This window comes from Oncorhynchus kisutch, linkage group LG22 (genome assembly GCF_002021735.2).
Source record: "Oncorhynchus kisutch isolate 150728-3 linkage group LG22, Okis_V2, whole genome shotgun sequence".
In the NCBI taxonomy this organism is placed as follows: Eukaryota; Metazoa; Chordata; class Actinopteri; order Salmoniformes; family Salmonidae; genus Oncorhynchus; species Oncorhynchus kisutch.
The window spans coordinates 23,480,145-23,496,153 of NC_034195.2; the positions used below are offsets into that span (position 1 = coordinate 23,480,145).

The 16,009-nt window shown below is 46.9% G+C and overlaps 1 protein-coding gene across 5 annotated transcripts in view; it reads left to right on the forward strand.

Moving 5' to 3' along the window:
* Positions 1-16,009, forward strand: part of LOC109867215 (zinc finger protein 423) — a 143,091-nt gene that overhangs the window by 23,028 nt on the left and 104,054 nt on the right. For 4 of the 5 annotated variants that reach the window (XM_031801632.1, XM_031801633.1, XM_020456230.2 and 1 more), the window contains exons 2-3: positions 2,201-2,263; positions 13,050-13,256. In XM_031801632.1, the coding sequence (XP_031657492.1) occupies positions 2,201-2,263; positions 13,050-13,256 (270 nt within the window). The remainder of the gene's footprint in view (positions 1-2,200; positions 2,264-13,049; positions 13,257-16,009) is intronic. The other variant, XM_020456231.2, reaches the window with a different exon arrangement.

The window sequence follows — 16,009 nt, forward strand, 5'->3', positions numbered from 1 at the left end:
GTAGTTGTGTTTGTAGAAAGAACCATCTCACCACCTCTACCCTGCTCTGCTCTCCTCTCTGCCTGACTACACTTTAATATTCCCCCTCTAATGAAGCGCTCAATGGAGGATGAGTAGAGCTCTGATTGGGTGTAATTTAGTGCTTTACCTCCTCTGCTGGGAAAGCGGTGTCTTTTAGGAATGAACAGGTCCACTGCAGGCTAGACTATTTAAAGAAGATCAACTGACTGTAGACTTTGACCGCCGTTTGTATTGGATCTAGCCTGTGTTATGCCACAGTGGGGTTTAGACTGTGTCCTCGTTCCTGAGAAAATGCCTCATTGGGCGTGACAAATTAGATTTTTTTCCCCCCCAAATAGTATAATTCCTGTATATGACAGTCCAAATAGTGCCTTGAATCCCTCCCTGAGCACCTGATGTATGAGCCATAGGCTGCAGACAATACCTGGTGTTCAGTAAATGTCCTCTAGGAGGATCTAAGAGCAGTCTGGGCCCGTAACTACTACAGTCCTAATGGGACCTTGGTCCAGATCCAGCCCATAGTTTCCCCCAAACACGCCTGAAGAGTGATCTCTCCTCAGAAACACCCAGAGAGAAGTAACTCTGAGTCTTCTGTACTATGGGAATACTCTATGAATGGTGAAAAGGTACTACTGAGAGACACTGCTCAAGCTGAAGCTCTGCCATTTGGCAGCTCAGACTCTCTCTCGACAGTCCTGGCTAGCTCAGGGAAGAGAAAGAGGAATAGTGAGAGATGGAGAGAGATGTTATGGTGCAGGACCAGAGTTGACCCTAGTCTTCCAGGGGCTTGGGAGCCTGCTGGGTTTTTAGCTCTAGGCCATCAGCAACAAGGCCAGTCCTCTTGGAGTCTGGCCGACACACTGGTCCCAACTCTGGATATCTGGATCGCACTCATGAAATGAACATGGGATGGTTGAAGAATGGAAAACAGGGTCTGTTGCCCTTGGCTTTGTTGGGGAATATGAAATAGTGTTTCTGGTCTGGTGAGGAGGCCACTCTGACCACCCTGCTGAGTTCTGCCTGGACAAACCAAGAGCATGAGGGGAAAATGGACTGGCCACTGCTTGGTCCAATCTGCACACTCAGACCATGAAGAGGAGTGTGTTATTTTTTCTGGAATGGGTCTGTTAGTATTTTGGTGTGGAATAAGCTTTTTATTTTTCCTCAACTTTATTTCAACTTAGGTGGGGAATTCACACATTAACAAAAAAACTCCATCTCTACGTACTAGCTCTGGGACTTTTTTACCACCACCTCTCGCTAATAAAGAAAACAGTTTTGACAGTTTGTTTTCGTGGCTTCTACTAGACTGTTGTTGGCCCATACCCTGGGCCATGGGGTTGAGGGGAAGGAGGGGGGGGGGGGGGGGGGGGGGGGGGGGGGGGGGGGGGGGGGGGGTCCTCATTGTGTCCTGACTACTGCCATTTCCTGTTTGTGTGCCAGCGGTGCTTCCTTCCTCTGCAGTGCCCAGGAAAACCTTCAACACACCTTCCTGTTCTGATCTGGTTTCTGTTGTTACATATCTCACACCTCTGAAATTAGGACATCAAAACAAGGAGAACACATTCCCAGTCACTCAGGGTAGACAGACAGACAGACAGACAGACAGACAGACAGGGGACCTTTGATGTTTTCTCCCATCCAACCACCCAGCTAAGGAATGATTGAACACTTGTTTTGAGGTCTACCTTTTGTTTTTACGGCATTGTCATGTAGATTAAGAGGAACCAACAAAATGCTGTAGTCCTAAAGATACTGTATGTATTTCTAAGCATCCCTCTCTTTTGTCTTTCTCTCCTCCTTCTCTCTCTCTCCCTCCTCCTTCTCTCTCTCTCTCCTCTCTCTCTCTCCTCCTTCTCTCTCTCTCCTCCTTCTCTCTCTCTCCTCCTTCTCTCTCTCTCCTCCTTCTCTCTCTCTCCTCCTTCTCTCTCTCTCCTCCTTCTCTCTCTCACCTCCTCTCTCTCTCTCTCCTCCTTCTCTCTCTCTCTCTCTCTCTCTCCTCCTTCTCTCTCTCACCTCCTCTCTCTCTCTCTCCTCCTTCTCTCTCTCTCTCTCTCTCCTCCTTCTCTCCTTCTCTCTCTCCTTCTCTCTCTCCTCCTCTCTCTCTCTCCTCCTGTCTCTCCTCCTTCTCTCTCTCTCTCACCTCCTTCTCTCTCTCTCTCTCTCCCCATCTCTCTAGCGGTAGAAGAAGGCGAGTCGTCGGAGTTTGCAGGGAACTGGGATTCATCGTCTGTCCAAACAGGTATCCTCTTTGTTATTCGGAAGTGTGCAGCCTGCCAGGCAGCTGTCAGATCTGCGACACAGATTAGATTCTATATGTCACATTCCAGGTCCACCGCCAGACTACCCACTGAATCAGAATCTTTAATATCAATTCCACATGGCCCAGAATGTTCTGCTCTGAGGGAGAGGGGGATGAGAGAGGGAGATATGGCATGAGGGAGAGAGCTTTTCACAGGACGCTAATGTCCAGGCCTGCATGTGAGAGCAGACAGGACTCTGGGGCTCCAGCAGTCTCACATCCTGTTTGAGGTTTTGGTGGTAAAGTAGCTGCACTGAATCAACTCCCCTGTCCTCCCTCCCTCCCAGCCTGCTTTATCCAGCTATTCACATAGGGCCTATAGCACAGCAGTGGGATGGGTTCCTGATGGGCCCAAATAGCATCATGGTGATTGCAATCAAGATCATTTGTTAAGGATTCCATTTGATTAATGCATGGCACCCACTTCAATGTTCTTTACATGCAGTGCAGACCCACAGTCACAGTCATGGAGTCATTGGTATGGCTGTACCTGGAGATGATGCAGCAGATAAATGGACCCATTTTTAAAGAACACGGTATGAGGATGGTGACTGACTGATTATGGTGACATGTTGGCCTCTAGTCTTTGAGTCAGCCCAACATTATGAAGGAGAATATTTATTCAGTTATTTTACAGCAGTGAGAGATAAGAGAGCTGAATGTTCTTTATCTAAACGGTGCTCTCTCTCTGCCCTCCGTCTCTCCCTCCCTCACTCTGTCGGTTCTTCTGGGAGGGGGAATTGGAAAGTGAGGCCCTGAGGGTGTGATGAGGCAGGGGCTTCTGGTGGGGGGGTTGGGGGGTGCTGACTGAGGTCCTGGGTGGCTGGAAAGTGCTTTATGTGTGAGATACAGCAGGAAGTGGAGTCCCAGTGCTCTCACTAGCTCTGCTCTCTTCCTCCCTGCTGTTTCTCTTCACCTCTTCCCCACACACACACAGACAATCTCGCTCTATCATTCTCTCTCTTGTGTTTGTTTGTGCTCCTGTGTTCAGGCTCAGGGGGGCTGCCCGCCATTTCTTATTTAAAAATCTAAAAAACCTTCCTTCCCTTTATTCCCTGGGAGATGATGTCGACAAGGACACTGGCAGGCTTTTGCTGGTATTAAATTCAAATATTTTTCCTTCCCTTCTCTGGAAAATGTGTGTCGAGTTTGGAAAGAGCAGCGGGGGGGGGGGGGGGGGGGGGGGGGGGGGGGGGCCCCCCTGAGGGCCCCTTTGGTCTGTCCCACAGGAGGTGCCTGCCTACCCCCTCCTCTCCACATCCCACCCTCCACCCCAGCCTCCTTGAGACAGAAAAACAACACATCCCTCCCTGGCCCAGAGGGGGAGAAACGGAAAAGAGAAAAGACAGAAAATGAGCCAGGTCTGACACTGTAGACCAAGAGAGGGAGAGGGTGGAAAGAATGGAGAGGACGAGTGAGATTGAGTGAGGGGGGGGGGGGAGTTTTTGGATAGTAGTCCAGACGTTTGTCATTTCTGTGGAAGGAGGAGGAGGGGCCGTCAGTGGTGATGTTTTAATAAGTGCCACTAGAGCTGTGGAGTTCAGCCTTGTTTTGCTGGCTTCCTGTTGGAAAGACCCCACTGCTTCACTGTCTGATAGAGATCACCAGGGTTAAGCACACAACACATGCTCAAATCAAATTGTATTTGTCACATACTTCATAAACAACAGGTGTGGACAATGAAATGCTTACAGGCCCTTCGCAACAATGCAGAGAGAAAAACATGGAGAAATAATAGAAAAGTAATACCAGGTAATAATAAAAACACAATGAGTAGTGATAACTTGGCTATATACACGCTATGCTACAGGCAGAATGTTTGCGAGGTGACGGTTTCTCCATGACCTCTTACATACACAATCAATGCAGACACACACACTGCACCCTGTCCGTGTGGACTGTGATTCATGGTGGAAAAAGTAGTCTCATATCCCTGAGCAAAGGGCCGATAAGGGGCTGTAATGGAGCCGAATTAGATTATTTCATTCATTTCCTCCCACAGCCATTGGCTGGCCGTTGCATCAGCGACACCAATGAGAAGGGCCTTTTCCCCCCCGGCCCTGCCATTACACCATTGGGCTGTGGGTGTTGTCTGTGACCTCACTACTGAACAATATGGTGTTCTCGCTATAGCAACAGTATGGTGTTCTCGCTATAGCAACAGTATGGTGTTCTCGCTATAGCAACAGTACGGTGTTCTCGCTATAGCAACAGTACGGTGTTCTCGCTATAGCAACAGTACGGTGTTCTCGCTATAGCAACAGTATGGTGTTCTCGCTATAGGAACAGTATGGTGTTCTCGCTATAGGAACAGTATGGTGTTCTCGCTATAGCAACAGTACGGTGTTCTCGATATAGCAACAGTATGGTGTTCTCGCTATAGGAACAGTATGGTGTTCTCGCTATAGGAACAGAACGGTGTTCTCGCTATAGGAACAGTATGGTGTTCTCGCTATAGGAAGAGTATGGTGTTCTCGCTATAGGAAGAGTATGGTGTTCTCGCTATAAGAACAGAATGGTGTTCTCGCTATAGGAACAGAATGGTGTTCTCGCTATAGGAACAGAATGGTGTTCTTGCTATAGGAACAGTATGGTGTTCCCGCTATAGGAAGAGTATGGTGTTCTCGCTATAAGAACAGAATGGTGTTCTCGCTATTAGAAAAGAATGGTGTTCTCGCTATAGGAACAGAATGGTCTTCTCGCTATTGGAAGAGAATGGTGTTCTCGCTATAGGAAGAGAATGGTGTTCTCGCTATTGGAAGAGAATGGTGTTCTCGCTATTGGAAGAGAATGGTGTTCTCGCTATAGGAAGAGAATGGTGTTCTCGCTATAGGAAGAGAATGGTGTTCTCGCTATTGGAAGAGAATGGTGTTCTCGCTATTGGAAGAGAATGGTGTTCTCGCTATAGGAAGAGAATGGTGTAAGGACAGTGCAGCAGACAGAGATGCTAAGCTAACATTACAGGCACCAAAGGCATAAGCATCACAACACATTTTTAGAAGAAGAAAGTTTCTAGAAAGTCTTTTGTTATTGAAAACATATCAGACTTCCAATCCAACAATCAGGGATTCAATTAGTTTAAAAAACCACGTGTGCTGTAATTTGGAGGATGCTTCCACAATAGTTTGACGGTTTTGTGCGTTGTTTGTGTGTTATGTCTGTGTATTTGTTGGGTTACAGTGTGTGTGTTGTTTTGATTCCAGGATGTCCCTTTAACAGTGTGTGTTGGATCACTCCACTGTCTCCACTCACTGCAAAGTGAGATGTCAGTCAGTCTCGTGGCTGTGCACGCTTTCAGTCCCCTCCGGGCTCCAACCTGAGTGTGCGCCAGCCGTCCGGGGGAAAGAATGTACTGGTTTTATTTTTCCCCTTGAAAGGAGGAGAGGAGGGAGGAGAAAGAGGAGGAGGAGGAGAAGAAGATATTACAAGGGGCAGACTGAGACACAGGAGGACGGCCCTCCTTTCTGTCCTCGCTAACTAATGTATGGACATCTTGATGATGTAGACCAGAGGACACTTTGAAAAAGAGGACACGTGTCTCTCTCTCTCTCCTTCTCTCATTTGTCTCCCTCTTCCTTTTTTCTCTCACCATCTCCCTATATAAACCTCTGGAGGTCCATAATATATTTTTTAATTTCCCCAAGGCAACGACAGGAAAACAGTTTTAATGTGCGAGGAGGAGGTGTGTGCTAGCGTGTGTGTGTGAAGCCACGGGCTGGAACAGGTGATGGCATTGGTGAGCAGCTGTCAGGCTGTTTGTGTGTGATTTAATTCGCTCCCTTCCATGACACTCCTTTTGGTTTTCATCAGCCTCTCTGGGTGGAGGGGCTGGTGTTGGGTGCTGCGCTCCCCTGCCTCCCTGCCTCTCTGGGGGGGTAGAGACACACTGAGCCTGGTACACAGTGCTTCTGCTGGCTCCCTGGGGGGAGCACCGTATTTTGGAGAGAAATTTTTTTGGCAGAGGACAGGGGAGCTGTGGAGAGAGGCCTGCTTTAAATAGGTCCCCCTGTTTACTGGGAGAAGGAGAGGGCTCCCCAGAGAGACGGGGGGGGGGGGGGGGGGGGCTGCGTCCGGCTGCACCTGCTCAGCCTGTGTCTGTGTCTGTATCCCAGACCCCAGTCCTTTTGTTAGTACCCATACTGGACGCACCTGACAGCCTAGAGGCCAGTTCAGGAGGTTCACAGATTCATACAACATTGTACAAATGGTAAATAACCTTTTCTCACACTGTAAACCCAGTGAAACTCCCATGGTGATTAGTGGTGGCTATTTTAAGGGCACAAAGTGTTAAATCTTTTCCTGAACAGTGAGAGCCACATGCCTTGGTCACTCAGAATATTCCACACATGTTTTTTTCACTCCCATAAATTGTTTTGACCTTCTTTTTGAAACATTTACCAGGCATAGTGAATACAATGGTACAGTTGAAGTCGGAAGTGTACATAGACTTCAGCCAAGAAGCCAAAAATGTAGACCTCCACGTGTCTTGTTCATCCTTGGGAGCAATTTCCAAACGCCTGAATGTACCACGCTCATCTGTCAAAACAATAGCACCCAAGTATAAACACCATGAGACCACGCAGCCGTCATACCGCCCAGGAAGGAGATTAGTTCTCCTAGAGATGAACGTACTTTGGTGCGAGAAGTGTAAATCAATCCCAGAACAACAGCAAAGGACCTTGTGAAGATGCTGGAGGAAACAGGTGCGCAAGTATCTATATCCACAGTAAAACGCTCAGCAAGGAAGAAGCCACTGCTCCAAAACGATCATAAAAAAGCCAGACTACGGTTTGCAACTGCACATGGGGACAAAGATCATACTTTTTGGAGAAATGTCCTCTGGTCTGAAGAAACAAAAATAGAACTGTTTGGCCATAATGACCATCGTTATGTTTGGTTGGAAAAAGGGGGAGGCTTGCAAGCCGAAGAACACTATCCCAACGGTGAAGCACGGGGGGGCAGCATCATGTTGTGGGGGTGCTTTGCTGCAGCAGGGACTGGTGCACTTCACAAAATAGATGGCATCATGAGGTAGGAAAAGGATGTGGATATATTGAAACAACATCTCAAGACATCAGTCAGGAAGTTAAATCTTGGTTGCAAATTGGTCTTCCAGATGGGCATTGACCCCAAGCATACTTCCAAAGTTGTGGCAAAATGGCTTAAGGACAACAAAGTCAAGGTATTGGAGTGGCCATCACAAAGCCCTGACCTCAATCCTATAGAAAATGTGTGGGCAGAACTGAAAAAGCATGTGTGAGCAAGGAGGCCTACAAACCTGACTCCGTTACACCAGCTCTGTCAGGAGGAATGGGTCAAAATTCATCTAACTTATTGTGGGAAGCTTGTGGAAGGCTACCCTAAACGTTTGACCCAAGTTAAACAATTTCAAGGCAAGGCTACCAAATACTAATTGAGTGTATGTAAACTTCGGACCCACTGGGAATGTGAGGAAAGAAATAAAAGCTGAAATAAATAATTCTCTCTACTATTATTCTGACATTTCATATTCTTAAAATAAAGTGGTGATCCTAACTGACCTAAAACAGGGAATTTTCACAAGGATTAAATGTCAGGAATTGTGAAAAACTGAGTTTAAATGTATTTGGCTAAGGTGTACGTAAACTTCTGACTTCAACTGCATGTACCTCACCAGGCCTGTTTTTCTTACTGTCTATGTGCTGTACCTGACTCGGTGAAGTGGAGCATTCCTTCTGAATCCCCTCTCTAACATACTCCGCTAGAGCTATTTGCAGTCCATCCATGTTTTACTTCACTTGGCTGCCGCTGGTTGGTCCGCTGGTAGGTTTGAATGTTTGTGTGCTGTGGAGAGTTGAAAGGCAGCCTTGTACTCTTGTTGTTTTTTATAAAAACACTGGTTTTGTGGAACTTGGAGCTCGTATTTTTCTAACTCCCAGGCAGGCTGGATCTTGATGGCGGTGGAGTGGTGTACCGGGCCATGTTTGGGCGACCCAGGGCCAGGAGTCCTGCAGATTTACGCCTCTCTTAGCACAAGTGTGTCCCAAACAGGCCTCCGTCCTGGCTCACAGCACTGCTCCAACACCTAGTCCTGACTCTGTGCTCCATCCGCTCATACAGTTTATTTCTCTCTCTCTCTCTCCCTCTCACTCACTCACTCTCTCTGAGGACTCCAATAAAGTGTCTGTATTCTGGTTGCGGTATGCCTGTATTCTCCCTCTGTGTACAGTACGATCAAGTCTCACTTCCGTTGCGTGCCCACTGTATGAGTAATAGGAAACTGCTCTGCCTCCAGAGGTCAGGACATTGGGACTGGAACTAGCCAGGGGGATCGTAACGAGCTTCACTTTAAATGTCAAAACTCAAAAGGCACTTAAATGTAGGTTTTGGTTCTGAGCATTTTGAGTGGAGGGGAGGGAGCATCTCTGAACATTCCCAGACATTTGACTAGTATTTCAGTTCAGCTGGTGTTTATTCCAAGTCAAATATTATTTGACAAGCTGATTATAAGAGGTGAGAGTAGATCTCTCTACCTCCGTGTACATCTAAGATGGGGATCGCTGTACTCTGATGGTGCAGTGAGGGAGGGAGAAAGGGAGACTCTCTGTCTTTGCTGTTGCCTTTGTCTTGTCTCCCCCGTCGCATGCCTGGCGGTGTCCATTAAGCCCACATCGCCCAGCTCCTAATTATTTCCACATCTCACGTTGGAGCTTTGCACCGTTAAAACAGGAGGGGAAAAAACATATCAACCTAACGAGCGGTAATTAGCGGGTCCCAGCAAGGCGGGCCTCTCCTCGGCAACACCACTGCTCTGTGGATTCTGTTAATTCACTTCTCTTCATCTAATTACCCCACACAAACATGTCTGTTTGCCTTTCCTCTGAGAGGGAGCAAGAGCGGGAGAGGGGCATTATCTACAAACATTAGACACCCTCCTCCCTCTCATAAACACACACACACAATCTATGAGGCTTAATCAGCAGATATGAAACGTCTGACCTCATGAGGAAATAATTAGTTTAATAAAATCTGAAAGTACACTTGCCAACGAGCGAATGGTTACTCTTAGCATACTGTATCTCCATAGCATTAAAGCGAATTGAAATAAAAACAATGACTGATTATTACAGTATATTGTAAGAGTATTACTTTGAGCCAACCTGCTGGTATGCAGTGATTCCTTTCCCCTCTACAACCAGGAAGCACCAGTCCAGTTGAAGATGTTACGGGTTAAGATGGAAGGGTTAAGATGACCATCCTATCATTACTGTAGAACCATGTTCTCACCCTGTTAACTCCACTGGTCTCTTCTTCTTCCCCCTCTTCTCTTTCTGACCATTACCCCATCATCTGTCCCAGGTGATTTTTGGGGGGTAGGATATATGGAGATTTGTACATTTTCTCAGCACAAAATAAGTATGTGAATAGTCTGCCAAATTGTATAATAATTTTGCACGCCCAATTTTTCAGTTTTTGATTTGTTAAAAAAGTTTGAAATTTCCGATAAATGTCGTTCCACTTCATGATTGTGTCCCACTTGTTGTTGAATCTTCACAAAAAAATACAGTTTATCTCTTTATGTTTGAAGCCTGAAATGTGGCAAAAGGTCGCAAAGTTCAAGGGTGGCCGAATACTTTCGCAAGGCACTGTATGTGCTTGTGTAAATGTGTGTATGAGTGTTTTTGTTTTTTGTGTGTTTTTGCCTCTTGGCGTGGTGACGGTCTGTGACTCAGAGATAATGGCTCTCCGCAGAGTGGGGGACAGGAGCTCCAGCTGGCACAGGGAGACATGACGTGTGCTGCTGGGATTACCACTGCACGCCATGCAGACCCTGCCTATGTCCCCAACACTCCTCCACCCCTGGAAGCCCTAGGCCCTCATTAAGTGTCCCTACTCTGGATGGGATACCGGGGAGGGGGGCAGCCAGGAGTAGACTATTAAATGAGGGATAAAACAAACATATGAAAGCAAAAGTAGAGGAGGAGAGGGGGGTATAGGATAATGTAACGGGGTCAGTTAAAACTGCCTTTGTGAGGGTACAATTTGGGTAGGTATTGTTGTTTTATGCAGACAGTGGTCAGGAGCATTGAGTTGAAACGGCACGTATTTTAAGATGAAACGCATCAATCATTATCTCTACAACTATCTTGTCAGAATCCCTGCTGGCAACTGCCATGCCTGCCTAACAGAGAAAGGTGTTTGACCTACGACCTTATTAACCTCACACAGGCATGTCATTTGTGTTTGTTACATGATATCTAGGAACATTATCGTTTACTATTTGCAGAGGAAAACTGGCCACTAGCAGGGCTGTCATTGCATTAACCATTGACAGAGCACTGTGCATGTTTAGCTCTCCAACCTAGCAGACAGGTAGGCAGAAAGCAGGCTGTCTGGATGAGAAATATGGTCTCTCAGAATATATCTGGGGGCATAAAGAGGCCTTGTTCATCTGAATGGCCATTTAGAAATCATTAGTCTCCTTGGACACCACTTCCAACATAAGCCCTCATTTCATTTTGGTTTCCTCCCCTCAAATTGAATTATGTTTGAAAACACTCTGCGCGTCTCAAACGACTCTGCAGAGCCTTATTAGTAATGACCTCAGCACACATTACGGCACATCTAGGTGTGTGTGCGTCTGGTTGGGTAATATTGTAGTGTGTTTTGTCTTTGCCTGTGAGGGCGGTGTTGCTGTGTGAATGATAACATTCAACTATAGGACTTTATCTTCGATATGGTGCCAGTGTTAGACTTTACAACTGTGCAGTAGTGTTTAGCTGTAAACACTCCTAACCATTGTGAGTCCTATTACAGTGGTGTGGTCTACACCAGGTAGAGAAGCCAGACAACTTTTTTTACGTTGACTAGTATCCGTCACCTCTCCCGAAAAACGATTCTCCGCCAATCAGGACCATTATCCTCTCATCTCCTCCTTCCAGATAAATAGTGTGCTCTGTGTTCATCAGGGCCACTGCTGGAGCTGCAGTGGGTACAGCTGGGGTGCGCACCACCACCGTATCAATCTTCCCCAGTAGCAGGCACATCCAGGGAGGCCTAATGACGGAGGCAGCAGCACTGTGTAGAAGGCCTCTAAATGAAGTGTGCTCCGGACCCCCCCCCTGAGACCCCCTCCTCCATCAGAGATTTGAAAGGCTTACTGGAGGAGAGGGGGCTGCTGTAGAGTGGGGGTGGTGGGGGGCTGAGGAGGGGTTGCTGGATGGCATGGGGCGCCCCCCCCCCCCCCCCCCCCCCCCCACACACACACACCAAACACCCTCCCAACCGTGCCAGGCACTCTCATCCTCTCCTCTTCCTCCTGCCGGGCCCCATCCATCTCCCTGAGCCCTGTGGAGAAGAGGGAAGGAGAGATGGGGGGGGGGAAGAGGAGGAGGAGAGGTGGAGAGGGGAAGAGCAAGGTCCCATCTGGCTCCTCCCTTGTTGTCATGGTAGCCGGTTGTGCTGGCATGTACTGGAGTTGGCAGGACCCATACCTCTGGCGTGAGGGCACCTGGGGGAATGACGGTGTGTGTGTGTACACATGCATGTATTAATGTTAGTTTGATTGTGCATTCATGTGTGTGCATGTGTTTGACTGCTAATATGCATTTCCTCTGTCATGGATGAAACATTGTTTAAGGCGCATATCAATGAATATGTGGGTATGTTCATGTCTAGATGTGGAAAGGTGCCTGTGTCTTTGTGACTGCAGTGTAGGACTGTGTCCGTGTAGCATCAGTTAGGGGCCACTCTCCTCCCTGTCCAGACGGCGCTCTCACCACTGGACAGATGGCCATAACCCTCCCTCCCACTCCTTTCGCCCCTAAATGCTCCATTCATCCCTCCATCCATTCATCCCACCATCCACCCTCCGCATCTCTCCCCGAGAGGACGAGTGTGGAATTAGAGCACCTCCACACACAGTCTCTATCTCGCTGATCCAGCCCAGACACTCTCTCTCTCTCCCTACCTAAGTTGTGCTGTGGGGCTGGGGTCATGGGCCAGAGCCCATTACCAGCAGCAGAATGGCGGGCGGGCAGAGCGCTGGGCACTGCCAAATCAAAGCTTTGGAGTGCAGGAATGGCCTCCTCCTGCTCTCCTCTGATTGCACAAGTCCACCATGATTAGACAGGATGTGGAGCCTTAGGGAGCCAGCCAGCAAAACCACCCCCACTCCCTCTCCATCTCTCATTCCCTTTACCACCCTCCTCTTCTGCACTGACATTCCCCATCTCTCTTTCTTTCTCTCTGTCCCTTTCCCTCCCTCCCTCCCTTCCTTCCTTCCTTCCTCCCTCCCTCCCTCCCTCCCTCCCTCCTCAGTCTCCAGTCCTTTTGGAACAGAGCGTTTAATGTGATAATAAGGTGTGAAAATGGAGCCACAATGGTGGAGGGAGGATTGTGGAGGCCGATTTTTCCACTGGTCCTCCTCTCTGCATGCCATGAGTGGCAGCGTGGGCACACAGGCTGGCATGAGTCGTCTCCCTCCAGAGCCCTGAGTCCTTATACACCCTCTAATGCCACCTCACATAGACTCTCCATTAGAGAGCACACACAGGGCATGTGACCAGGGACATCTTTAGTATGAGATGGACTTGAAATAGTGCTTGTCCCTTTCAATTGCTGGTACAAATGGACTCAATCAAAAAATGATCTATTACCTCTGACCAATCTCCAGTAGATCAGTAGTTCCGGCTGTATGAGTCACATGCTGGTACTCAGTTTCCCTCTCTCTGTGTTTTTGTCCCAGATGTCCCTGCTGCGTTGGACCGCGAGGCGGCAAGGAAGGAGCGGCGTGCAGCCCTAGAGGATGGGGACCACAGTGTCACCAGCCATGACGACCGCATTGGGGATGATGACCTGGACGATGAGTCCATCTTCACCTGCGACAATTGCCAGCAGGACTTTGAGTGTCTGGCGAAGCTGACTGACCACCGCACCAACCACTGCCCCGCAGGTAAGACATCATACACACACTGAGATTAATACACTACACTGCAGGTAAGATAAACACAGGGTGGGCTACATCCACAAACAGTTATTTTGGGGCCAGGGGACTCGGGTCGTTACCACCTTTCAGTTCAATCAATCCAATACCTTGAGTAGTATTTAAAGCTACATTATGTAACGTTTTGGGTGACCTGACCAAATTCACATAGAAATGTGACTTATAGATCTGTCATTCACATAGAAATCAAGTCTAAGAAGAAAGGTAGATCTGTTCTATGTGCTCTATTCTTCCCATTCTTACATTTTGTTTTTGCGTCTTTTACTTTCGGTTTTGTACACCAGCTTCAATCCGCTGAAAATACAAACATTTTTGTTATGGAAAATATATTTCACAGCGGTTTAAATGGTACAATGATTCTCCACACTATACTTGGTTGTTTTGTCACAAACTGAAATTGGGCGAATTACAGTACCAGTCAAAGGTTTTGACACACCTACTCATTTAAGGGTAGGTGTTCTACATTGTAGAATAATAGTGAAGACATAAACTATGAAATAACACATATGGAATCATGTAGTAACCAAAAAAGTGTTTCACAAATCACAATATATTTTAGATTCTTCAAAGTAGCCACCCTTTGCTTTGATGACAGCTTTGCACACTCTTGGCATTCTCTCAACCAGCTTCACCTGGAATGCTTTTCCTACAGTCTTGAAGGAGTTCCCACATGCTGAGCACTTCTTGGCTGCTTTTCCTTCAGTCTGCGGTCCAACTCATCCCAAACCATCTCAATTGGGTTGAGGTCAGGTGATTGTGGAGGCCAGGTCATCTGATGCAGCACTCCATCACTCTCTTTCTTGGTAAAATTGCACTTGCACAGCCTGGAGGTGTGTTGGGTCATTGTCCTGTTGAAAAACAAATTATAGTCCCACTAAGCGCAAAACAGATGGGATGGTGTATTGCTGCGTTAGCCATGCTGGTTGTGTGCCTTGAATTCTAAATAAATCAGACAGTGTCACCAGCAATGCACCTCCACACCATCACACCACCTCCTCCATGCTTCACGGTGGGAACCACACATGCGGAGATCATCCGTTCACCTACTCTGCTCCCCAAAAAGACATGGCGGTTGGAACCAGAAATCTCAAATTTGGACTCATCAGACCAAAGGACAGATTTTCACCAGTCTAATGTCCATTGCTTGTGTGTCTTGGCCCATGCATGTCTCTTCTTCTTATTGGTGTCCTTTAGTAGTGGTTTATTTGCAGCAATTCAACCATGAATGCCTGATCCACACAGTCTCCTTTGAACAGTTGATGCTGAGATGTGTCTGTTACTTGAACTCTGTGAAACATTTATTTGGGCTGCAATTTCTAAGGCTGGTAACTCTAATGAACTTATCCTCTGCAGCAGAGGTAACTCTGGGTCTTACTTTCCTGTGGCGGTCCTCATGAGAGCCAGTTTCATCATAGCGCTGATGGTTTTTGTGACTGCGCTTGAAGACATTTTCAAAGTTCTTGACATTTTCCAGATTGCCTGACTTTCATGTCAGTCATAATGGACTGTTGCTTCTCTTTGCTTATTTGAGCTGTTCTTGCCATAATATGGACTTGGTCTTTTACCAAATAAGGCTATCTTCTGTATACCACCCCTACCTTGTCACATCACAACTGATTGGCTCAAATGCATTAAGAAGGAAAAAAACATTCCACAAATTAACTTTTAACAAGGTACACCTGTTAATTGAAATGCATTCCAGGTGACTACCTCATGAAGCTGGTTGAGAGAATGCAAGAGTGTGCAAAGCTGTCATCAAGGCGAAGGGTGGCTACTTTGAAGAACCTCAAATATGAAATCTATTTTGATTTGTTTAACACTTTTTTAAATTTTATTTTTTTGTGGTGTCTTCACTATTATTCTACAATGTATAAAACAAATGATTATTTTGGTTATTACATGGTTCCATATGTGTTATTTCATAGTTTTGATGTCTTCACTATTATTCTACAATGTAGAAAATAGTAAAAATGAAGAGAAACCCTTGAATGAGTAGGTGTGTCCAAACTTTTGACTGGTACTGTGTAAGAATTGTAATAACCAGGAAATGGCAGATAAATGTCTTCATAGTGCATCTTTAAATGGTAGCATATCAAATAATGTTTTCCCCATAGTCATTATAGTGTTGAATTGTAGCAAATGTGTACAGTAAATGCTGGGCGGACCCCATCACGGGTAGCTAAAGGTCTGCAGTTTTCAGAATAAGGAGGTGTGTGAATATGTGCACATTGCCATGATAGACTGGATGGAATCGGGCCCTGTGTCCTTATGTGACTGTCTGACTGGGCTTGCTTTGGTATGTATATCCAGTGTTGTACCTTTTGACCCATCTCAGTTTAATTCCATTCAGACCTTGGTGTACTGGTGTAGATTAAACAAGTGAGCTATGTGAGCGCATTTACATTTGATATTTCACTTCAAGCCTTAGACACATGATTGGTTCTGACTGGCTAGGGCCCCCCCCACTCTCCGGGCTCCTATTGCTGTTGGCTGTAGTCATACGCCACTAACACCAGTGTTGTTTAGTGTTCCTAAGGGACAGACTTGTTTTAAAGCTAACACAGGTCACACAATAGGAGTTATTAGGAGCGTTGGAATTAATGGAAGGCTCCAGGGCCCCCTGCAGGAGCATCTGGTTCCAGATTAATCAAGGCTCCTTAATGACCGCAAAAACGATCGACAGAGCCACTCAAGCTCCTAAC